At 52.5% G+C, this 25,813-nt stretch overlaps 1 protein-coding gene across 7 annotated transcripts in view; it reads right to left on the bottom strand.

Annotated features, from left to right (window-relative positions):
* The window catches only part of CCDC88C (coiled-coil domain containing 88C), a 149,756-nt gene that overhangs the window by 40,222 nt on the left and 83,721 nt on the right, over positions 1–25,813 (bottom strand). For all 7 annotated transcript variants that reach the window (XM_077941623.1, XM_015144375.3, XM_015144377.3 and 4 more), the window contains 5 exons: positions 15,976–16,122; positions 14,839–14,983; positions 11,206–11,390; positions 5,769–5,906; positions 3,217–4,287 (listed from right to left, as the gene is read on the bottom strand). In XM_077941623.1, coding sequence (XP_077797749.1) covers positions 3,217–4,287; positions 5,769–5,906; positions 11,206–11,390; positions 14,839–14,983; positions 15,976–16,122 — 1,686 coding nt within the window. The remainder of the gene's footprint in view (positions 1–3,216; positions 4,288–5,768; positions 5,907–11,205; positions 11,391–14,838; positions 14,984–15,975; positions 16,123–25,813) is intronic.

A 25,813-nucleotide genomic window follows, 5' to 3' on the forward strand; every position in this document is an offset into this window, starting at 1 on the left:
CAGACCAGGTGGCAATATGTCAAGGATGGATCCAATATGCCACTGCTCTAAGTCATGTATTTGAAACGCCACTTATGTTGACCTTTAAGTAGTACGTTTGATATCTGGTAATACAGCTGCCTTTTCAACAGAGAAACAAGTAATTAAATGCCCCTTGTAGACACTTTGAAACATAAAATGTGTGAAGAGGGGAAATATTTTATTTTAAACTCTGGATGTGGTTTACTTTTCATTTTTTAGAGACAGCATCTTGCTCTGTTGCCTAGGCTGGAGTGCAGCCGTGTGATCACCGCTCACTGCAGCCTTGAACTCCTGGCTCAAGCGATCCTCCCACCTCAGCCTCCTCAGTAGCTGGAATTACAGGAGTGCACCACCACACCTGGCTAATTTTTACATTTTTTGCAGAGATAGGGTTTTGCTATATTTCCAGGTTGGTCTTGAATTCCTGGCCTCAAGTAATCTTTCTACCTTGGTCTTCCAAAGTGCTGGGATTACAGGCGTGAGCCACTGCACCCGGGCTTGGTCTACTTTTCAAAACGTGGGTGTTGAATGCACGTCGGTGGTCCACTTCCTCCACCCCAGTTTATGTCAGCACCTCTTTGTACCTCTCTAGGTAGTGACCGTTTTCTGCCCGGTGTCACAGTCATTCACATGCATGCTTAACCCTCCTACCAAATCCTCAAACCTGAAGGGCAGTGTGACAGAGACAGTGATGCTTACCACCTGCTCCCCCAAATTTCCCAGCCACCCTGTATCAGCTGAAGCCAGGTCACCAGCTCCGGCAAAGGGGCTGTAGGTGGAAGTGACGTGGGTCACTTCCTGGCTGGAGCACAGAAGAGCCTATGTGTGACCTTCAGCTGCCCTTTTGCCTGCCAGGGCAACCGCCCAAGCCTGGTGTTGAGACGGCAGAACCATGAGATCAAAACAGCCTGGACTGCTGGGTCAAGCAGGACAGACTCCCTGGAGGCTCCCCTGGACTCTGGTGAGCAAGAGGTAAGCCTTGGCTGTGATGAGCTGCAGAGATGCTGGGGTTGGCTACTGTAGCACAGCCTAAACCTATGCTAACCAGCTGGGGCTCTGTCTGCATTCATATTTTGGATCTCTCCCCCACAGCACACGGAATTGCCTGCACGGATGGTCAGTCATCTTTTTCCATTGTGGAGACTGCTCAGTGTTCACCAAACCGATTTCCTTCTCTTGTGTGGCATGTGGCACCCTGTGGTTGGGTGTGGCTGTGCTGCTGAGCCCGCCCATGCAGCGTGATCTTCCTCACTCTCTCTCTTCCTCCTCTACCCACCACATGCCGAGGAACTAGAGGAGGACTCCACTGGGGGTGCCCAAGTCTCAAGATGGCAGAAGCCAGGTGCCTGAACTGGGCCTTAAGTGCAGTGCTCCAGTGCCTGGCTTCTCCGCCCGCCCCCACGTTAGACCCTACATGAGTGAGACTAAACAGGGCTGGGCCATTCAGCTGCTGAAGCCATTTCCCAGAGCAGCCATCTACTCACCCCAGCATACTAAACAAATGCCCAGATGGCCCACACAACACTTACCAGGGTAAGGACAATATGGAATTCTGGAGGATTTTTATATCCCTCAAGAGACTAACACGTTCACACCCTTTGACCCTGTAATTCAATTTCTGAGAATATACCCTAAAACATAGTTTGATTCGTGAAGGTCTATGTGTACAAGGATGTCTAGTATTATTTAAAATAGTGGAAAATAGGATTCTAGGGAAAAAGGTAGTAAAACTCTAAAAACAAATTAAAAAAACACTTCAGGAAAGGATTCTAGGAAAAAAAGTAATAAAATTTAAAAGTAAATAAAAATAAAATAGTGGAAAACACTAAAACAATCTAAACGTCTAAAAAATAATTACAGTAAACGTATAGAATTAAATATCTTGGCCGAGTGCAGTAGCCCACGCCTATAATCCCAGCACTTTGGGAGGCCGAGGCGGATGGATCCCCTGAGGTCAAGAGTTCAAGACTAGCCTGGCCAAGATTGGCGAAACCCGTCTCTACTGAAAATACAAAAATTAGCTAGGTGTGGTGGTGCATGTCTGTAATCCCAGTCTCAGGAGGTTGAGGCAGGAGAATCGCTTGAACCCAGGAGGTGGAGCCTGCAGTGAGCTGAGATCGCACCACTGCACTACAGCCTGGGCGACAAAGCGAGACTCTGTCTCAAAAATAAGTAAGGGTCGCATGCAGTGGCTCATGCCTGTAATCCCAGCACTTGGGGAGGCCAAGATGGTGGATCACCCGAGGTCAGACGTTCGAGACCAGCCTGGCCAACATGGTGAAAACCCGTCTCTACTAAAAATACAAAAAGATTAACCGGATGTGGTAGCATGTATCTGTAGTCCCAGCTACGTGGGATGCTGAGGCACGAGAATCACTTGAATCCGGGAGACAGAGGTTGCAGTGAGCCGAGATTGCGCTGCAACACTCTAGCCTGGGCGACAGAGTGAGACTCTGTCTCAATAAAAAAAATAAATAATAAATAAATAAAACAAAATAAATAAATAAATATCTTACAGCCATTGGGAAATTGTGGCTTTGAAATCTAAAATAATAACAAAACCCACAACATAATAAATAAAAACCGTAACAGCTCACCTGTGTGTAAGTATGACATCAAGGCCGAGCGCGGTGGCTGAAGCCTGTAATCCCAGCACTTTGGGAGGCCGAGACGGGCAGATCACGAGGTCAGGGGATCGAGACCATCCTGGCTAACACGGTGAAACCCCGTCTCCACTAAAAAATACAAAAAACTAGCCGGGCGAGGTGGCGGGCGCCTGTAGTCCCAGCTACTCGGGAGGCTGAGGCAGGAGAATGGCGTGAACCCGGGAGGCAGAGGTTGCAGTGAGCTGAGATCTGGCCACTGCACTCCAGCCTGGGCCACAGAGCGAGACTCCGTCTCCAAAAAAAAAAAAAGAAAAAAAAAAAAAAAGTATGACATCAAGCATGTGTCTGTATACGCGAGGGAAAATGATGACATGAAACAACCCAAACTATGAAGAACGAACCTCTGGGTCATAAGATTGTATTATGTGGTATTTATTGGGTTCTTAGACCTTTAGGGACTGCTGTTTAGAATTAGATAAAGCATTTAAGGAGGACACAGAACATCTCTCCTGAAATCATGCACCACAGAACCCACCACCACGACCACCACCTGCCAACCCCTTTACAGGGGCCGCCTGCGTCCGCTCACCTCCCTCAGAGTCGTCAGCGTCCTCGCATGCACGGTGACTTGCTTGGTGAGGTCCCGGTTGTCCTTCTCCAGCTCCTTCAGCTTGCCGGCCGCGTCCCTGCAGCGGGCCAGCTCCTTGTCCAGCGCACGGCTCTCCTTCTCGACTGCAGACAGTTTGGCAGTGCTATCGTCCAAGACTGCGTCCTTGAGCTCCACCTGCTGCCACAGCCGCTTGGCCTCCTTCTCCAGCAGCTTCTTATCCTTCTCAAGCTGGGCCACCTCCTGCTCCAGGGCCTTCCTGTCCTTCTCAGCTCCCTCCAGCTGTGCATTGGCCAGCCGGAGGGCCTCCAGGTCCCGCCGCAGCGCCTGGCGCTCGGCCTCCAGCTCGCCCAGCTCACTCTCCAGGGTCTGCGTCTTGCGGCTGCTGCTCTCCAGGCTCTGCTGCAGCCGGAGGTTCTCGGCGCTCACGCTCTGGTAGCTGAGCTCCAGGCGCTCTGACTTCTTGCCCAGCGCCTTGAGCAGCTCCACGTTCTTCCTCAGCTCCTCCTTCTCACGCTCCAGCTGCTGGTTCTCCCTCTCCATCTGTGCCAGCTTGGTACTGGTGAAGCGCATGGTCTCCACTAGCCTGCGCAGCTCTAGGTTCTCTGCGTCCAGCTGCTTGTTGTCACGCTCCAGGCCCTCAAGTTGCAGGGACACGTTCTGCAAGGTGTCCAGAGACTTCCTCAGCGTCCGGTTCTCCAGCTGCAGGCCCTGGCTCTCATGCTCCAGGGCCTCGACTTTCTCAGTGGCCGTCTCCAGGGAGGTCACCTTCCTGGCCAGCCTCCCATTCTCCTCCTGGAGTCGCTGCAGCTCCCTCTCCAGCTTCTCCGCCCGCTCTCCCTTCTCCTTGGCCTGCTCCAAGTCCCTGTGCAGCTGCCGCTTCTCAAACTCCAACTGGCTGAGCTTGCCATTGGCCTCTGTCACTGACTGGTGGAGGGCTTTGTTCTCCTTCTCCACGTCTTTCATGCGGGCCTCGCTGCTGACCTGCGACCTTTCCCGCAGCGACCACACGGCTCGGTTGAGGTGGTCCTTTTCCTGCTCAAGGTCCTTGATCTGTGGGAAAACACAACAGGCACAACCCAGGCTGCTGCGGGAACCTGTTTCAGTGACATGGACTCACACTGGGGGATGGGAGGTCTTGAACGGCTGTCCTACCTGTGCTCCGACACCTGTGTGTTCCCCAGAGGCCTGACAGACACAGGTGAGTGGGCACGGACACCACCACTTAGATGGTTCAAGTCAGAATACACTCAGGCAGCCAGGATGATTTTTAAAATGTAAATTACATCTCTCTTCCTCACTTAAGTTTCAGTGGTTTCTCTTGGTCTCTGGTGGCCAGGCCCTGCCCACCGCTGCAGCCTCTGCTTATACCACTCTCCACCTCCTGCTCACTACTCCTAGCCCGTCTGACCATGAACACTTTGCACATGCTGATCCCTCTGCCTGGAGTACTTTCCTCTGACTATCAGCCTTACTGGTTCCTTCTCATACTGGGGATCAGCTCCCCAAAACATCCTGGCATGATGATTCTAAGGTGGCCATGCACCCTAATATTTTCTCCCTCAGCACCCTATTCTCTCAGTAGCACCCTCCTGAGATCATCTTGCCTGTCACCTGGAAGTGTGCCTTCCTGGCTGTGAGCAACATCTGGGCAGGGCCCTGTCCGTCTGTTTAGCCATTCCAACCATCTTCTCTGGGCTTTTTATTCCTCTACTACAGACGCCAAAAAGCTAAAATACTTGGGGCCGGGAATGGTGGCTCATGCCTGTAATCCCAACACCTTGGGAAGCTAAGACGGGAGGATCACTTGAGCCCAGGAGTTTGAGACCAGCCTGGACAACATAACAAGACCCCATCACTATTAAATTAAACAAAACAAAACAAAAAACTAAAATACTTGGTACCCTGGCATTCTTTGCAGGCAGAGGTAGTCACATGTCAGCTCCGGCCAACATGATGTCTACGGAGCGTCTTTGGGAGGGTTTCCCTGTGCCGCTAAGCCCTCCACCTTTCTCTGCTTGTACCTTAGGGATGTGCAGCAGCCACTGTTAAGGCTGGCAGAGCTGTAGGCAAGAGGCCTTGTTCCTGATGGCATCCCTGAGCCACTACATCAGCCCTGGACTGCCTGCCCTAGGGCTGCTTGTAGTGTGAGGCAAATAAAACCACACGGGTTTGCCAGGATTCTCAGCTGGGGCACCATGAACATTTGCAGATGGAGTGTTCCTTGCCCTGCACGCTGAAGAATGTGTAGCAGCAGCATCCCTGGCCTCTACCCACTCTACGCCAGGAGCACCACCCCTTCTCTTCCCCCGGGTCACGACAATCAAAAATGTCTTGAGACATTGCCAAATGTCCCTTGGGAAGCAAAATTCACCCCACCTTTTCCCACTGCCAGCTGGGAAATTGAGAATTGCTGATTTAAGCTGTGGCTAAGCTAGGTAACAGATAATCCATGTATCCACAATACAGTATCAGGAATGGCGGTAATCCTGGCTCTCCGTCTTGCAGGCAGGGATTCTGGGAGAGGCACCTACCTGCCTGGCTTTGTCAGCCTTCAGGGTCTCCATGTCACTCTGCAGCTGCTCCTTCTCTCTGATCAGCTCCTCACTGAGGGTCTCCAGATCTTGGTTGCTCTGCTTTTCTCTCTCCAGCTGGGTCTGTAACTTTTCAATCTGCAGAACCAAAAGACCCAGCCCAGTGTAGACATCAGTCCTACGAAGTGAACCATGATTTAAAACAAAACGGAAACCTCTCACTCCCACAAAATGCACTAATGGGTGTTTTCTCAAGGGAAGACCTCCTGGCATCATTCTGTAGCAGCCTCCCCACACCACAGCTGTCACTCTTAAGACAGTAAGGTCACCAAGCAGCAACCCATCCCCATCTCCCCAGTATCCCTCCGCCCTATCCTTGCTGCCATGTGCTCCACTGCCTGGGGCCACCACCGCTGGATGCCCTTGGGGCCTTCACATACACCCATCTCCCTGTCCTCCCAGAGACTCTCTGCCTTGGCTGGTGATGTCACCTGGCTGCTCAAGTGGCCCTCTGTTATACCTCTTCCTCTTTCACCTCCATGTAAATTTGTCACCAAGCCCTGTCCTTTCTACCTCTTCCACACTTCCACCATCTCCATCACAGGCCAGGCCACATTTTGTCATTTTGTCTGGCCTGGACAGCCACCCAGTGATCTCCTTGACATCAAGCTCTTATGCCAGAACCCACCTGTGCCCAGCCCTCCTAAACACGAACTACCTGAACAGAGGTCCTCATGCTCCTCGTTGCACATGAGCACGCAGATGACTTACTGAAATGCAGATTCTGACTCAACCCTTGCTTTTTTTTGAGACAGTTTTGCCCAGGCTGGAGTACAATGGCATGATTTCGGCTCACTGTAACCTCTGCCTCCCAGATTCAAGCAATTTTCCTGCCTCAGCCTCCTGAGTAACTAGGACTACAGGAGCCCGCCACCACGCCCAGCTAATTTTTATATTTTTAGTAGAGATGGGGTTTCACTGTGTTGACCAGGCTGGTCTCGAACTCCTGACTTCAGGTGATCCGCCCACCTCGGCCTCCCAAAGTGCTGGGGTTACAGGCATGAGCCACCACGCCCGGCCAACCCTTGCATTTCTGATTGCTGTTGCTTCTGGTCAAAGGTGTGATTTCCTGGGTCCTACTATCCCTGCTGGACCCCTCATCTTTCTCATTCTGTGGTTCTTTGTCCTATACTCCAGGTCCATCCCCGAAGAATGCCCAAGCCCCTGACGAACTTGCTGGGCTGAGACACGGGCTGGCTGCAGGCCTTCGGGCCTCCAGAGGGTTTCCTGTCCTCCCTGCAGCCCCTGGCTTGGGCGACGGTCTCGTGTTTTCTCAGGAATTGTGGGTGCCAGGACCCTGCCCCTCAGCCCCCAGGCTGCACGTCTTTACATGAGCTGCTCCTGCCTCTCGTGACAGGTCCCCAAAGGGCTGCCCCTCTTCCTCTAAAAGTAAGGATTCTTTTTCCTTCTTGAGTCAAAGAATGAACTCTTATGACTTCGATACAAAGTTACAGACACAGAGGAAGGAGGGGGCTTCTCCAGGACCCATGGAGGTACCCTGAGTTAGAAGGAAAGATGTTTTAACTTCAGGGAACTATGGTTTCCAGAGGTCCCACACCAAAGCAAGCGTGCAGCCTGGGCTACACTCGGGGTGAGGTGGAGAGCCAGGTAGGCGCTAGGGCCGCCTGTGGACTCAGCAGGGCCAGTGGGCTTGCTTACTGATTAGGAAATGCCAGCTGGATGGCGAGGTTGGAGAGGGAAATTCAGGATGAGCTGAGCTGGCTGAGGGTTGCCAGGCCTGAAGCACAGCCCGCCTCCTGCTGGTACTGAAGGTTTCACCTGTCAAACGCCGGAGGGCTCCCCTTACGTGTCAGGCTTTGGGCTGGGCACTGGGGCCAATAAAACCGTGAGTGAGACGTGGACAGAGGGTGAAGGGAGAACCACCCCGCAGGGTCGGGCCAGATTCCAGCCAGGCTCAGGGCAGGTTGAGGACAAGAGGAAGGAAAGAGCTCCAGGCTTCAGACACAGGACGGCTCTGCCTGCGAATGGCGGCCCCTCCCTTCCGGTGCCCCCGCGACCAGGGAGTGTGTGCCAAGACAGGGCCTCCCTAGGCCCATGGCAGGAGAGGCTGGCATCGGGCCAGGGAGGAAGTGGGTAGGGCCTGAGAGACAATCCCATAAGGAGTCTCGATGGGTGGGCGGAGCTCCCGCCAGGTCCTGTTTATACAGAGGAGGGGCCACAGCAGACAGGACAGGGCGGAGAGATGCCTGAGCACCACCTTGGTGACCTGCCAGGAGGGGACACAGAATGTCACTAGGCCAGTGAGATAACACTGCAGGCTTTGCAGGGCAGTGTCGTGAGGACCTGCAGAACTGGAGTTCTCATCTTCCTAAAGGCCAATTCTTTTTATCATGGCCAAGCTTGGGCTGCCATTTATGAAGACATTTCCCGTGCTAGGCCCACATGAATCTAAGAAACCAAAACGCTGAGCCAGCCATGGTGGCTCACACCTGTGATGCTAGCACTTTGGGAGGCTGATGCGGAAGAACTGCTTGAGCCTAGGAGTTTGAGACCAGCCTGGGCAACATAAAGAGACCCCAGTTCCAAAAAAAAATTAGCTGGATATGATGGTATGTGCCTGTGGTCCCAGCTACCCAGGAGGCTGATGTGGGAGGATTACTTGAGCTCTGGAGATTGACGCTGCAGTGGGCCATGGTCACACCATCGCACTCCTGCCTAGATGACAGAGCGAGACCCTGTCTCAAAAAACCGAGTCACTTTCCCCATGCTGCCCTGCACTGGAAGACGTGGCATGAGACAAGGATGTTTTCTGTTGTCCTATAAAGAGAAGAAAAACCACCTGGCAGCTAAAATGCCGCAAGGCACACAAAGCTTCAAAGGGACAAGAGTGAGCAGCCACGTAGGAGAGGTGCCATGAGGGAACTCAAGGGACCAGTTCCCAGAAGTGGGGGGCCTGTTCCCAGCCTCAGAGACCATGAACCTGCAGAGTGGCTGGGCGTGGTGGCTCACACTGGGAGGCCGAGGCGGCTGGACCACCTGAGGTCAGGAGACCAGCCTGGCCAACATGGCAAAACCCCATCTCCACTAAAAACACAAAAATTAGTTGGGCATGGTGGCACCTGCCTGTAATCCCAGCTACTCGGGAGGCCGAGACAGGAGAATCGCTTGAACCCAGGAGGTGGAGATAGCAAGGAAGCTGAGATTGTACCACTGCACTCCAGCCTGGGCAACAGAGCGAGACTCCGTCAAAAAAAAAAAAAAAAAAACCTGCAGAGCCAGGGGACCCAGGTCTCCTGCCACAGTGATGCCTCAGTTGATGATACTGCCAGGACTCACAGTGGGTTGGGAGACACCCGGATGTGCCTGTCCTGCATGGCAGTCAGCCCGCAAGAACACTCCGGCCTCCTCCCACGGCTGGAATCTGACAGCTGGTGCGTTCAGAGCCCACACTACACCTCCAGTGTGAGGCAGGTGGATGAGAGGTTCTCTCACCGGGAATGAGCAAGACCTGTCAGCAATGCCTAGTCTCTCAATGGCCCCTTCCTGCACCTGAGGTGGAATCTGCCATGTGACAGGGATCCTCTTAACTGTAGAACAAGACTGGCTTGCAAACCCTCATCTGTTCGCCCAGATGTCTGGCTTCTACTGTGATCCCAGGAACACCTAACAGCTGTCATTAAAAGAGAACACAGTTCAGCTATCTCTTCCTCCCCATCCCATAAACCCAGAGGAGGGAGAAAGCACTGACCTGCTTGTTTTACCACTAGCAAGACCCTAAGGTGTTCCATCAGAGGCCTCATACATTCATACCCAGGCTTTGCAGCCCCAAGGATGTTCATTATCACTGTAGTCAACAACTCAACATCCGGTATTTGGTACCTTACTGCTTCGTCTCCCTGGGTCCCTATTGCAAAGTTTATAACAGTGCACTACTCTCTTTTTACTGAGCGCTTACTATGTGCCGAATCCATCACACACACTACCTCCTCTAATCCCCACAACACCCAGCATAAGAAATGTGTGTTTGGGACCAGGCACAGTGGCTCACGCCTATAATCCCAGCACTTTGGGAAGCCGACGTAAGTAGGTCACCTGAGGTCAGGAGTTTGAGACCAGCCTGGACAACATGGCAAAACCCCGTCTCTACTAAAAATACAAAATTAGTTGGGCGTGGTGGTGGATGCCTGTAATCCCAGCTACTCGGGAGGCTGAGGCAGAAGAATCGCCTGAACCTGGGAAGCGGAGCTGCAGTGAGCTGAGATTATGCCATTGCACTCCGGCCTGGGAAACAAGAACAAAACTCAGCCTCAAAAAAAAAAAAAAAAAAAAAAAAAAGGAAGAAAGAAAGAAACATGTATTTGGTTGTTGCTAAATTTCCTGGCACAAGTTTCGAAAATCCTTGGAATCTCCAAAGGGATAGGTGTCTTTCTTGTATGCTAAGATAAATGAGGACTGGGGGCTCCTGGAGAGCCTCAGGATGGGGGCTAGTTGCCAAGGGAACCAACCATGTTATTAGAGTTGAAACTTTCAGGTCTCCCCTACCTCCAGGGAAGAGAGAGGGGCTGGAGGTTGAACTAATCAAATGGCAAATGATGTAATCAACCATGCCTATATAATGAAACCTCCATAAAAACCCAAAAGGACTAAGTCAAAGAGTGTCCAGGCTGGTGAACATGTGGAGGTGCTGGAGGGGCACCCACAGAGGGCAGGGTAGGGTCGCACCACTCCCCGCAGCCACCGCCCTGTGTATCTGTTCCGCCTGTGCACTGTATACTTCGTAATAAACAAGGACTACTAAGCCATCTAGGCAATAGTGGAGCCCTCGAAGGGGGCGGTGGGAACCTCTGATCTACAGCCAGCCGGTCAGAAGCACAGGTGACAATCCCGACTTGGATTGGCACCTGAAGTGAGAGGCAGGCTGGTGGGACTGAGCCCTTAGGCTGCGGGGTCTGTAGTGTCAGAATTGAGTCACACTGTAGGATACCCAGCTGCTGTCCCCCGAGAACTTGGGAATTGCTTGGTGTGGAGAAAACCCACACCGCTGGTATAGGCAGTGAGGTACTGGGAGCAGTGGCACAGCAGAGAACACAGGAGTTTTCTTTTCACAGGCAGGCACCCCATCAACCCCATTTCACAGATGAAGACAACGAGGCACAAGAAAGTCACATGTCCAGGTCATCCTCTAATGGCAGCGGAGCAAGGACAGGGCCACACTCTCTCTGGCTCTCCCCAGTCCTCACTCCCGTTCCCATTATAATCAGTGGTGACTACGCCAGGATTCTGCCCACTCCCTGACACCTGCATGCTCTACCCGGCCGCTCCGTGTCTGTGCGTGTGCTCCAGACAAGCACTGGGGAGGGTGGGAGGGTGCCCGAGGGCTCTGTGCCTCCCCGCTGACCTAAGGAGGCTGAGGTACCTTCTTGCTGAGCTGGTGGTTTTCCTTCTCCAGCTCCCCGCACTTGAGGCCGCTCTCCTCCAGCACCAGGGACGCATCCCGCAGCCCCTGGATGGTGCTCTGGAGGCTCTGGTTCTCCTTCTCCAGCTTCAGGATGCGGCTGGACGCACATTCGTTCAGCTCAAACACAAACGACTTCCTGGAGGCTGAAGACAAAGTCCAGTCAGAGCCCAGCGTTCTGTGGGCCTCCACTTCCACTCTCTGCCCCAAGCTCTGAGATGGTCATCAGTCCCAGAGTCCAGGGTCTAAGGGGCCTGGGAGGAGCTCCCACAGGTCAGCCAGGGACCCTCCCTCCGGCCCCTCCACTCCCAGTGCCCGAGGGTTCCTCTTTAGGCTTTGCTGGGGTCTGTCAGGGCAGCAATCCAGGGCTCAAGAAGGTGGAAGGTCCAGGAGCCACTGCAAGGGCTGTGTCACTTATGGGAAACATTTGGCCATCAGGCTGCTACCTAACTGTCCAATCAAGGATTTTAGAGGCTAACAGAGATGGTACATAGGTGATGTATTCCATGCCCCCAAGAGCATAGTGGACACTGCGGCTGCTCAGTAGGCAGGAACATGTAACTGACCACTCCCGTCGGCCACGGGTGGTAGAAAGCTACACTGGAACACGTGCCGGGCACTTGTCAGCCTGGATGAGATGCTATGCAGAGATTTCTTTCTGTGACTTCACAATTATGTTGAAGAAAACTGTGATAGTGTATGCAAATCGCTTTCAAAATTCTAAGTGAGATGAAAAATAAGCTAAAAATAGTAAAAGGCAGACTATCTACTCTGCTTTTAAACAGCTCAGATGCAAATGGAGAAGGGAACAGTCTCGAGTCAGGAATGGGAGTTCCTGGCCCTTCCTGCTACAAGCAGGTGCACGATTTTAGGTAAGTCATGGGGCTGTTTCAGGAAGGGAAAAAAGGGGTATGCAAAAGCCCTCTTAAGAAGGGAGCCAGGTTCTTCCACCCCTCATTTACCCAACTGAGTGTCACGTCCTTTCCACACTGTTGCTAATATAGCTATTCCTACCCCCACCTCTTCACCCCGGGGGCTGTGGGTACAGGGGGGTGATGGCTTTCACAGCAAACACATAAATCTGGAAATGTGTGTGTTCAGATCTCCCGGGTGATCATAAAGACTGAACAGCGTCTTGTTTCCCTCTGAGTTTCCATCTTCTACCAAGGATAACGACACGGACCACCCAACAGGCCAGAACGCCCCAAAGACCCAAAGCAACAACAGGCGAGCAGTAGAGGCGACGGTGTGTCCCTGGCCCCAGCCCAGCGCTGACACACACATAAACACACACACACACTCCACAAAGACGCTTGGAGGGCTCTGTCCCAACTAAGCTGTAAATGAAACTAACCTAACTTCGACACCGAGCCTCAAATAAGACTCCATTATTTCAAAACCTGTGGTCATCTGGACAGTGCCTCTGCAGAATTCATTGGGGGGGGGACCCATTTTTAAAATTATAGAAAAATACATGTAAAAAGTACCACTTCAGCCATTTTAAAGTGTTTAGATCTGTGGCATTAGGTACAAGCACACTTTTCTGCAACCATAACCACCACCCCTTTTCACCTTCCCAAACTGACCACAGAGAATAATTTTTAAGGTTCTATGAGTTAAACAATGGAGTCGATGTTTCATTTCCTCTTCCATTAAAGTCAGTGCCTCGAAGACTATTAAAATGACACAATGGTTTACTACTAAAACGCAGGTGTTTCTCTTTTTTTTTTTTTTTGAGACAGAGTCTCACTCTCTTACCCAGGCTGGAGTGCGTGGTGTGATCTTGGCTTGCTGCAACCTCCACCTCTCAGGTTCGAGCGATTCTCCTGCCTCAGTCTTCTGAGTAGCTGGGATTACAGGCACGCACCACCATGCCTGGCTCATTTTTGTACTTTTAGTAGAGGCGGGGTTTCTCCATGTTGGCCAGGCTGGTCTCGAACTCCTGACCTCAAGTGATCTGCCTGCCTTAATCTCCCAAAGTGCTGGGATTACAGGCATGAGCCACTGTGCCCGGCCCAGTGTTTCCTTACTAGTGCAAATCTCATCAGCACCCCCAGCAACCAGAGCAACTGGGTATGTCTTAGTAAGACAGACAAGAAGAGCTGCCTTCTACGGAACACACCAAAGGCCAGAGTCGGGGTTCATGCTCCACTGTCTTCTCACTCATCCTCACAGCCATCCTGTGAGGCAGGTTCATTACCCCCATTTTGCAGGTAAGGAAACTAAAGTTTTAAAAGGTTAAGTACTTGCCCTAGGTCACCTAGCAAATCAGTGGAGGAACCAAGGCTTTATGCCAGGTGTTTCTGGCTCTCAAAGCCACCGCCCCACACACTCAGGCTTCGCTTGCACGATGCCATCATTCTAGCAAACACTAGAATGATGTCAGCTCCTAGCTAGGCACTAGGAGTTGACAAGACTAAGAATAAATCATGGTATTAACCTGGAAGAGCTCACATACTATACAAAATAGTGTAAATCGGTGAGGCCTTCTCACCCTACCAGCCACCATGGTCTCTAACAAATACTTCGTTGAGGGAGACCATCCTAGGCTGCTTGTACCACCTCTCTGCTCCACCAGGGGGCACCCTCAACTTGGACTTCCAGAAGGGAGGGATTTGGGGGGATCCCCCTCGTACAGCCCTCAGGCCCCAGCGCTACGCACAGATACCAAAGCACAGACAGCGAACTTCTCACACAGATTCACAGTGAAACTGATTTTAGGTTCGGAACTGATAGAAACCCCCAAATACAAAAAATATTCACCTGTTTCCAACCTTTCCAGCATGCTTAGATGTCTATCAGAATGTTTTAAAGCCACCCCCTAAACAAGCCAAAAGCCCCATCACACCCTGGAAAGTCTAAGTAACTATGAACTTGCACTATCACGTGCACCGGAACGGTGAGCGTGTGCTATTTTCAAACGCAGGAACTGGCTCATTGTTTGCCGGGGCTGAGGCTTCCTGCGAGCGGGGCTGAGTGTGGCCCCGCCCACGCTTCCCATGACCGACACCTCCTCTCGGGGCGCGCAGGGCAGTGGGCAGCAGAGCAAGTCCAGGAGGGAAGAGGGAAAGGGAGAGGCCCGGCAGAGGCGCTGCTGAGAAACTGGGTCTCAGGGGTAACAGCCACTCAGCAACCCCCACACCCAGGAGAGAGAAAACAGGCTGCCTCCATCTTGCCCAATTATGCAAATGAATGGAGGAAATAACGCCCAGGGTACATTTATAGCAGGGATTCATGCCCACTGGTGATGACTCCCGCCATCCAGGGCTTTCAGCCATCCACAGATGGCCTAAGAGAGCCTCTGGGTGTCAGTGCACTATAATCTGAAAGCTCTTGGGAATGTCCATATGGGAATTGGGAAACCTAGCAACACTTAATTTGTGTTTTGCGTCCTGACATCAAGGCTGCCAGACCCCTCATGTCTTCCCCGGGGAGAACTGTAATGAAACAGTTCCAAGTGGCGCTTGAAGGAAATCGTGTTTGCCTGGGATTAATGGATGGGCTAACATGGCAGCTCCAGAGCCCAGGGCTCAGCTCCCTGGAGGCAGCGGCGGCGACGGCCAGGCTGGCTCCTTGGCACCAGGCACTACCTACCGTCTGACAAGTCTGCGTTCTTGGACAGCTGCTCCAGCTCCCAGCCAAGGTGGGCAGATTCGTTCATGCTCTGCTTCTGTGCAATCTCAAGGACCATGTTTTCTTCCAGCAGCTCCTCAATTCGTTTCTTATCTGTGTCCCGGTCCTGGGGTAAGAAGAGGCAAGAAGTGAGGCTGCACAGCTGGGGAGCCCTCTGGACAAGCCTCAGCCCCTGTACAGCTACCATCATGTGCTGTGGATGAAGATGTACTACTGGCTCACTTCCAAATAAACAGAGCTGCACAGAAACGTCCCAACACAGGGCCCTGCTATGAGAGATAAAGCCACTCAAAGGTACGCTGACCTGGCTACCTAGGTTATGAAGAGAGACCCGAGGTCCCTAACTGAATGCTGTCTGAAGAAAGTGACGTATTGCACAGGGCTTTAAAGCAAGTGTGCAGCGATGGGCAGCTTCGTGGCTCTAGCGAAGCCCTAAAGCTGTTAAGGCCTCTAAAGTTGTGAAGAGGCTAACAGATCACAGCTCACCCCACACCATCAACAGCAGAGACCCTTCTTACAAAAGACACACACGCACACTCATTCCTACAGAAAAGCAATACAGAAGTCAAGTGCTCTCTGTTTGTGGGTGTTAAGTGGCACCCACTCAAGCCTGCTGATTTTAGCAAGCGACTCCCCGCAGTCAACAAGTCATTGGTGGTAGCGGTGGGAGCAGCAGCGGCGGGAGCAGCAACAAACCCAGTAGCTGAACTATCAGAGAAGGGCACGGCATAAACCTGAACCTGCCCCAATCTGTTTTCTTTTCTTTTTTTTTTTTTTTTTTCCTGAGACAGGGTCTTGCTCTGTCACCCAGGCTGGAATGCAGTGGTGTGATCATGGCTCACTGCAACCTCAACCTCCCAGCCTCAAGCAACCCTCCCACCTCAGTCTCCCCAGGTAGATGCGACTACAGGCTCACACCACCATGCCCAATTTTTTAATTTTTGTAGAGATGGGGTCTCACTAGGTTGCCAGGGCTAGAACTCCTGGGCTCAAGGGATCCTCCCACCTTAGCCTCCCAAAGTCCTGGGATTACAGGCATGAGCCACTGTGCCCGACCCCAATCTGTTTTCAGTGCAGTAACAACACAGCCTGCAGTACCAATTCCAGGTCGTGAAGCTTTGATTTCAGCTGCAGGTTCTCCTTTTCCAGTTCATGGACTTTATCGCCCCGGGCCCGAGCAGCAGTCAGCTGCTCCTCCAGCATGGCCTTGGTTTCAATTAAAATGATATTATCTTCTCTCAGCTCCTGGTTAGCAAAAACATACATGAGAACCATCAGATAAAGGCACCTGGGTCATTAGGACAGAATTCTAAAACCAAAGCTCTTTCAGGCATCTGGACCCAAGCAAACAATCCAGAGGGAAGTCCGAGGCAGGAAGTTTTTTCTCCACTTTTTGTTTTTATCATCTTCACTTTTTTTTTTTCGAGACAGAATCTCACTCTGTTGCCCAGGCTGGGGTGCAGTGGCGCGATCTCAGCTCACTGCAACCTCCACCTCCTGGGTTCGGCAATTCTCCTGCCTCAGCCTCCCAAGTAGCTGAGATTACAGGTGCCCGCTACCACGCCCAGCTAATTTTTGTATCTTTAGTAGAGATGAGGTTTCACCATGTTGTCCAGGCTGGTCTAGAATTCCTGACCTCAGGTGATCCACCTGCCTCAGCCTCCCAAAGTGCTGGGATTACAGGCGTGAGCCACTGCGCCCAGCCCATCTTCACCCTTTCTAATTGGGCAAGGACAATGGACTTTCTCTGCTATAAGAAAAAAAATCTATGCATCAAGATAGGCTGGGAATAGTGCCAAAGCTTTGACATTCTTCATCTCATTTGGACGGACAAGGGATCTCTGAGCCCATTTCCTTAACAAGGAAGGAGTGGGGTCGAGAGTCAATCCTGGGTTCCAGGTCTGAGTCTAGTAGACCTCTTGATTCAACATTCATTCTACAGATGTGGGGCCTGGAAAAAAAGCAGCTATTCAGATAAGTTTTCTCATTCAATACACTGCTCTGAATCTGAGTATCTTACAAACACTCTTAGAAAAGAGAAGTTATTGGCAGTTTCCTGGAAATGGGGGTCTTTAAGACAGTTAAAGTCTCAGCACAGCAAGCCACACAAATGTGAACTCCACAAATATACACAGTTGAGGGGTCCACCTGGATCTACTTTTGTCACAGGCAGTGATGTGCACAAGGGAAGAAGTCGGTCCGGGGCCCACATCTCCACTGTTCCTAGGCTAAGGGCTTTCTTGGTTTCTCTTCTCCTGGGCCTTTCCAAGCACTGCTCGGTATCTGGCGGGGAACTGAGCTTCCCCCAAATGCCTTTGCAGGTTACAAACGGCACACGCCAGGAACCTGTATGCTTCTTTCGGTGGGCAGAGCTGTCTAAGGTTTGTCCCACTCACGAATCACACTGGGAACCAGGCGGGAAGTTCCTGCTTATCCACCATGTGCTCATCTTCCTATGTGGGCCAGAATCCAAGATTCCTGGTGCAGGGGAAGCCACACACTTTCCAGCCAGCGGACACAGCTTTGATCAAAGCCTGGCAGGGGTGAGGGGCTTGACCATTAAGTCTCTGGATTCACCTGCATGCCTTTCTCTGCCTGTCCCCAGCAGAGACCACATCTACTATGTGGCTGGCCCTGGCCCAGGCAATCCATGAACCGCCTTACTCCCAGTGGCCCTCAGAGAGAGGCAGGGACAGTCCCTTCCTGCAGATGAAAGACCAACTCAGAAAAAATAATGAGCTCAAAGCCACGAACCTAGTGAGGTACAAAGCTGGAGCCTGACAAGCTGCAGACCCTGTGCTCTCCTCACTGCCCTCGGCTCCCTGAAGCCCACCCTCGGGGGCTCGTGTGGGTGAAAGGCCCCTATTGTACTAATGACACGAGCCAGAGCACAATGACAGACTTCAAGGCAGAAAGAAGGCCCGGTCTTTTCTCTCTGGCTTTTGCCCCCACTCTTCCGACCAGTGTTCCAGCAGGGTCCACCACCAGCACTCCCCAGCATCACTACCCTCAGGCCCTAAGCAACCACCGCACAGGCTGCCGCCGCTTCACCCTCACAACCAACTCCTATTTAGCCCTCAAGACCCAGCCTGAGTTATCCGCTTGGAGAAGGGCTTGAGAATTCACTGTGTCCCACCCAAGTCAGGCTTCTGGGCTCCTAGTGTTCCCCTGGTCTGCTCTGAGGCCACAGCAGGCCGGCCTGTTCCTCCCCTAGATCAGGAACCCCGGGCGGGACTGTTGTGCGTTTGCTCTTGTGAGCCTCGCATAAGTGTTCAATAACAGTAGTTGGCCAAATCATGCCACAAGGAGGAATCAAAGGCGGCATGTGAGGTGGACCTTAAAGAACTCAAGAGACTTCCCGGAATGAATGGGGATGGCCAGGAGTGGGAGATGGCATGGAACAGAAGATTTCTAACTGCTACTCAAATATGCCGTGGTTTTCTGGCCATTTCAACCTCCACTATATATAAGGTAACAAAAACATCTCGAGTGCCCTGCACACCCCACCACCACCTCTGAAATGAGAAGCCGGATCCAGAAGAAGCTGCGGCCAAGCTCCCGAAGCAAGCCCAGAGCTCCCCCGGGGACCTGGTGAGGAGGAGTGGGAAGCCCGATTCCACACCTCTGGGTAGCTGTCCAAGGCCAGAACGCCCCACCACGGCCCCAACCACCAGTGACCTGGGGGGCTAAAGGCCTGGCCCAGCCCAGCAAACAGCTAAGGGGACCACACTCATGAAGTCACAGGCTAGGCCTGAGGGCTGGTCCAGGAGGCTCGAGAGCTCACTTCTAATCCGCCACTGCGACTTGGGGCAGTGATTAAGCATGGGAGCTAACGGGCCCCGATTCCCAGGGCTGCTACATATACTCTCAACCCAGATTCCTCCTTTACAGGATGGGCCTGAAGGCAGGGTGATGTGGAGCTCGGATGATACGTGTAAAATACTCCATGTGCAGTGCCTGAGACCTACAAACTTGCCAGCTGCCATCACCACCAACTCTCACCAACAGAGCACCCCCAGCACTCGCCGTGGAGCACCTAGCATGTTAACAGCAAAAACTGGCTTCTAGGGTGCCTCCTGACCCCTGAGGAGCACACAGCACCAGAGCGGGTACAGAATCAAAGAAACGAGCTGTCCCCGACCAGGGAGCTCGGTAGCGACCACGATGCCGTACAGTTCCCTAAAGGAGGCCATAGCAGCAGGAGGCCAGCCCAGGGCATCCTCAGTGGGGAGGGTCTGGGTCAGCTGACTCAGGGTGGGCAGACCTCCTACCCACCCAGGAAACATCACCCCCGCTCTGAACTCTACCTGCTCATCCAGCTTCGTGGACATCCCTTGAACTTCACCTGCCTGTTTTCAAACTTCGCCCGCTTTGAGGAGCATGGGGGACTTAAACCTTAAACCAAACGTCAGGTCTGTCCTGTCCAACGCCCGGTTCAGTGTGCTGAACCTCATCACAACTCCTCAGCAGTTATTAAGGAATGAGGGAGACACAAAAGACACAAAGTCCCAGGTGGGAACAGAAGACCTCCCTGCGTTCAAGGTGTCCTTAGTAAGTACCCTGAATCTTGACATTCCCTGATTATGACGTGATGTGTCAGCTCTAATGTGAGCTGCTGGAGGCTGGGGCCCTTCCTCAGGCCTCCACGGCCTCGGATAGTGGCAGCCCCTCACCCCTCCTGAGAGTACCCCACTTTCAGCACTCCCCACACCCCCTTTACTTCCTCCTTCCTGTGAAGGCTGAAGCTCACGTTCATTCACAGGCAAGCATCAAGGTCTTGGAGGCAGACAGTCATTCCCATCCCAGGTCCCCCTGCTTAGCAACTGCCATGTTATTAATTAATCAATCATCAGTTTCCTCATCTGAAAAGAGGGAAGGAACGAACGTGGCTGCTAAACCTGCAGAGCCACCATAAGGCTTCAGTGCACGGACACAGTTAGGACCTGACACCATTCCTAGCAGGCAGGGAAACCTCCACAGACACACAGTCTAGTTACCACTCACTGAAAGACCCAATTGTGCACCTCATTTGGGCCAGCCCCTGAGACTGTGCAGGCCCAGTCAGGTGATGTTTTCAGCTCTGCAGGTTTTAAGTCTCTGTCACAATTACTCAGCTCCACAGAGGGAGCACAAAAAGAGACAACAAATGGGCATTAGCTGTGCTCCAACACAACTGTGTCCATAAAAACTCACGGGGGCCGGGTTTGCCCAGGGACTGGACCTCTGAGCCAGAAGGCACATGGGGCACAGAGGACCAGGGGTCAATAAGGCACAGACCCTGTCTTCAAAGAGCTCCCACTCTGGCTGGGAAGCAGACAGGACAGTGCCACGTGACAAGCACCGCCTGCAGTCAGGAGGGGTTTCAAGGTGCCTGGAGCAGGAGGCTGGGAGACGCAGGCTGCACAGATCAGCGCCCCATCCCTGACCTGGCCCTGGAGTCTGAGGAGCGAGCTGGGAGGAGAGAGCGGGGCTGGGCCAAGGAAGCACTTGTGCAAAAGCACCAGGAGTCCTGGGGGCGCTGAAGGGGGCGAGTGGCAGACGAGGGTACAGTGTGGATTTTACCCAGGAGCCATGGAGAGCGGCTGCAAAGGCCTCTGCAGCAGGACAGACGGAGGCAGACTGGCCAGTCCAGACTGTTAGGGAGGGCACTCCACGGGCAAACTCTGGAGTAACATGAGCAAGGATGCCAGTGAGGCTGAGGCGCCCTCTTCAACACCCGCCTCCGGACAGGGAGATGCTGGGAGGTGAGAAACAGGCTTATAAACAGGAGGGGCACCTGGGCGTGGGACGCGGGGGGTGGGCAGGAAGACAAAGAACCAAGGTCGCCCTATGCTCTGGCTTGAGCACCCGAGTGGATGTGACTCCAGACCAGAGACAGGACAGGCAGGTGTGGAGGGAAAGACAATGACTCTGAACACACTGGCCTTGAGACGTCTCTGGACGACCCGGGTACACTGAGGCCTGGAGCACAAGACAGAGCCTCAGCCAAAGATTAAGATCTGGCACTCAAGGGTCTATGTGTATGGGCTAAGAGAAGTGGGCGGGGCAGGTGAGCCATCCCTGGAGAAAGCCCAGAGGAGCAAAGGCCGAGGGGTGGATGAGGGCCCTGGTACTGAGGGGTGGGCCTGCGAGGGGAGGGTGAGTCCAGGAGTGGGGAGAGTGGAAGCTCAGGCAGGAAGTGGTAGGAGGGGCTGGGGCCGAGGAGTGCTTGCCGGATATGTCCATGTCAGGAGCACTCTTCACTGGCAAGAGTGGCTTTGGTAAGTGGGGGGGGTGCAGGCACGGCAGGTGGCCCCAGAGACTGGGGGAAATGGGCCCACAGATGACACTGCTTTCACACAGTTCTGCCTTTGAGCCCAGGGAGAGGCAGCTGGAGAGAGTGGAGGAAAGTGGAAAGGTCTGTTTTAAGTAAAAGATGGGAGAGCCTCAGGGGCCTCAAGACACTGGACCCAAATCAACAAACATGTCCCAAGCACCTTTTCCTCCCGAAGATGACTGAGACCTCTGAGAGCTGCAGGAGATGCTGTGTGGGGCCAGAGGAGGCTGGAGGAGGGCAGGAGAGCTGGGGCCCTATCTCCAGGCCTCGTGGGCAAGGCAGACCAGGCCACAGCAGAGCTCCTGCCCCACCCCATTCCTGGTCACCATGGCGGGGGGAGGATGTGCACACGTGTGTGTGCACGTGCAAGAGAGAGGAGAGAAAGACACACACATACATTCTGGGAATGATCATTAGCCTAGCTCCTCACTGGTTGGTGCTGGCCAACAACCCTTTCTGTCCCTCTGGCTGACCCCTCACTGCAGAGATCTATTCCAGGGTCCCCACCTCCTCTGGGGCAGCTCCCTGTCAGGGAGGCTCCCCATGGAGAGGTGCACCCCAGGATAAGCCCATTGCAAACATGCTCCTGTATCACAGGATGCCAAGGTCTCAGACATGCCCCAGAGCACCCCCCACTTTGACAGATGGGGACAAGACTTGCTTAACACCTGGCGAGCTGGATCTAGACTATGCCCAGCTAGGTCTCTGCCCCTGGGTATAGACTGTGCCCAGGTAGGTTTCTGCCCCTGGGTATGGACTGTGTCCAGGTAGGTCTCTGCTCCTGGATGTAGACTGCACCCAGCTAGGTCTCTGCCCCTGGGTGTAGACTCTGCCCAGCTAGGTCTCTGCCCCTGGGTGTAGACTCTGCCCAGCTAGGTCTCTGCCCCTCGGGCTATTTGGGAGCCCGTGCTGCCTAGAGAGCCGTAAATCACACAGAAGCAGAGAGGTTACATCCACTCCACTCAGGATGCACACAGCATCTATGCATCTGCCCTTTGCCTGCAGTAGAAACTTGCAGCCAGTTTTAAAATATGGGAAAAATTGCAGCCAATTTTAAAATATGGGATGCAATTTTAAAAATATGCGTCCTTCTCCCACGCAGCCCTGAGGGCAACCCCCATGCTATGGACAGCACCGAGCAGAAGAACTACTATTTACAAAGGGAAGTCAGGGACACCCCACGCCTGCCCACACGCTTCCTCCTGGACCGAGGGACACTTACTCTGCTGTTCATTTAGTTGTTTCACCTCTTATGTAAGCTAGGCTAGGAGTAAAAAATAGCTGCCAGACTTTTGAAAACAAACCATGTACATTTGTGTTCCATGTTTTTGTAACCAAAATTAATCTGCCCTTGCCCCGAAGCCTGGGTCCTTTATCTCGTCCTCCCACATGGCAGGACGCGCTCTCCCTTCGGTGATGCACACCGATGTGCTTTCCGGGTTAGACGGGGCAGCCTGTCTGGGCGGACCCGGCCACCAGTCTCTCCCACTGTACCTGCAAGTGCTGCACCAATTCGAGCTGGCACAAATCCAATAACCTCTCTGCTCTCCTGCCTATCTCACCTAACAGCCCTGTCTCCAGTCCCGAGGAATCGAAAAACTCATGATTCCTCCCGTTCCCTCCTCCCCAGACTGCAAGCCTTTTAACTGCAGAGCAAAGGGTGGCGTGATTACCAAGTGCCTTGTGTGTGCCAGGCTCTCTGTATACGCAGTCAAGTAAGACAGAGTCCTGCCTGCTGGGGCTCAAGGTCCACACAAAAAGCCTCTGGCCACACGCTGCCCACAGACTGACCCTTGGCTCTGCAAACCCTGCCTTTCCGGAGGGAATCCAGGAGTGAAGAGCCTCAGGGGGGAAAAAAAGCACTCTGTTCGTCTGCAACCGTATTCCTCCAGCTTGGGAGGAATCCAGGAAGTATAAAGGGACAGACACATGCAGATGTGTTCATATTTCCATTTGGATGACAGCCACTGACGTGTGTGCATCTCTTTTGGCTGTACTATAGGCATACATTAAGGAATTCAATGGAAACATACCTTCTTGCTAATATTTTAACGGTATAGATCTGCTAATGAATTCTCTTCCAAACATATACTTAGTGTACTCTGTTGCTTTATGTCTTATTTTAAACTGAGCCTTAAGGGAATATAGTATTTTAACATTAACTCTGCCAATACTTTTATCTAGAAGCCTGTTGCCATTTTTGTCATCTGTGACATTTATGTCCAAAGAAAGGCAGGATTACATTTTTTCCTAACAGATTGAGTTGTGGTGTAGTGTATTCTTGGTTATCAAAATACTCATACAGCTTTGGGATTTCAAATTGGTAAATATTCATGATGTGTGAAAAAGCATGACATATACTGCATGCTCTCAAACATGTAAAACGAGGCTGTGTGCACACACAGGACACAGAAGGACACGGCAAACTGTAAACTGCTTGTGATTCTGGAGGACTTTGTTCTTTGCTTGTCTTTTTCAGTTTCCTATAATGTACACATTAATTTTTTTAAAGTAAGGTTATTTTTTTAAGGGGGACAAGATGGCCTGGGAGAGGGCCTGTAAAATGCAGATTTCTAGGGCCTGCCCTTACTCCCTGGGGTCTAGGGTGGGGCCCAGGAATCTGCATTTTAAACACAAACCCTCAGCTGATCCTGATACAGACAGACACAGACCACATCTTGAGAAACTGAGAAATGAAGAGCTGAGACTTATGGGAAACTGCTTCACAGCTTTAAACTGATCAATATTTTTAACTGTTTCACAATGGATGTGGTTGACCAAGTGTGAGCTTAGGCAAAGTGCCTGTTGTCCCACTGACCTTTTACTTGGAATATCTCTTCTAACACTAACATTTTATTACAAAAAAATATAAAATTTCCTGAAAGGTCAAAATAATTGTGTCACACACACCCATACACACACCGCCTAGATTCTACAATTACAAGTTTTGCTATCTGTGCTTTATCACATATCCATCCATCTATCCTTCTCTCTAACCACTTCATTTTTATTTTGTGGATAAACATACCTCGTACTTGGGTCTTTTCTAATCTAATGTTTTACCACCTGTGGGTCAACCTCAATTCACAGATGCATTTCTTGTTTTTGAGAGGGGGTCTCATTCTGTCGCCCAGGCTGGAGTGCAGATCTCGGCTTACCACAACCTCAGCCTCCTCCAGGGCTCAAGCAATCCTCCCACCTCAGACTCCCAAGAGTTGGGACCACAGCTGCCTGCCACCAGAGCCGGCTGATATTTCTGGCATTTTCTTGTAGAGATGGGGTTTCACCATGTTGCCCAGGTTGGTCTCGAACTTGTGGGCTCAAGAGATCTGCCTGCCTTGTCCTCCGAAAGTGTTGAGATTATAGGCATGGGCCACTGGGCCACCATGCCTGGGCCACAGATGCATTTCTTCATGGTGCTGTCTGCTTTGAACTGCATAGGAACTGTTCTTAAGGACTCTCAGGGCAAATCCCCTGGAAATGTGCATCGCTACACCCTGAAAAACCTGGATTTTCATGTAAAGCTGGGCACACACTTATTTCTTAAAAGCAACACGGGCCCATCAAAGTCACCTATGCATTAAGGTAGCGCCGGGCCTTGACATGAAGCCCACTCAGCACTGGAGGGAGTGACTGGCCCAGGCATCTGCCACTGGGGGCAAGGGTTCACCTCAACCCCAGCAGGGCTCAGATGGTACCTGGCTCCCACCTCAAAGCAGCTCAGCTCCAGGCCTCTGAGCTGCATTCCAAGTTGAGTCCAACATACACCTGAGTGCTGAGGTGGGAGGCCCGCCCCGGGAGGTCTGTGCTCCCATATTCAGCTTCTGCAGGTATCTGAGAAGGTGGGGGCTCCAATGCAGTACAGCAGCCACCAGCTCTGCAAATGCAGCACTGCCCAAAGCCAGCTCCAGATACGATTCACTCAACGAGCATCTCTCCAACACCTCCCAGGGGCCAGAACTGCCCTACATGCTGAGAACTCGCCCCATGAAGACACAAACCAAACTCCTGGGCCAGGCTTCCTTGTCCGGTGGGACTCGGGGAAGCAGTGGTGGAAAGCAGGGCTCATGCATCGGGCAGACTTGGGGCCACGCAGCCTAAGTGCTTAAATGTTCTGAAACACCCCACACCACCCGCCTCGTGAAAATGCTTGATGGGCATGCTGCACACCTTCCATGGCTGGGCCCTGAGAGCCCCTCCAGCCTCACCCCTCACCGTCCACCCGGACACACCAGGACCTTGTGGCCCTGACTTCGGGTTTCTCTCCTGCATGCTGCTTTCTCGGGCTTCCAGGCCTTTGCTCCTCCCCCTGCCTGGCTCTCCCTGCTTGGTTAACTCCTAGCTATTTCAGGCCTCACTTTCAACAGCACCCTCCCAGCAAAGGCCTTCCCTGGCCCCAGCCCATGTTTGGATGAGGCGCCCTCCCCTCCGTGACCCCCAGCACAGCACTGACGGTGCTGCGTCCTAACCATGTGCTGCCTGCCTGCTCCCCTCCCCAGAAGCTAAGCCCTGTAGGTTCAGCTGTTTCTTCCATGACTATCTCCATGCTGCTCAATTAATGTCACTGCATGAAAAAGGCAAAATCACTCACAAACAGAAAGGTTTCAAGTCTAGAAGAGG

Source organism: Macaca mulatta, chromosome 7 (genome assembly GCF_049350105.2).
Source record: "Macaca mulatta isolate MMU2019108-1 chromosome 7, T2T-MMU8v2.0, whole genome shotgun sequence".
In the NCBI taxonomy this organism is placed as follows: Eukaryota; Metazoa; Chordata; class Mammalia; order Primates; family Cercopithecidae; genus Macaca; species Macaca mulatta.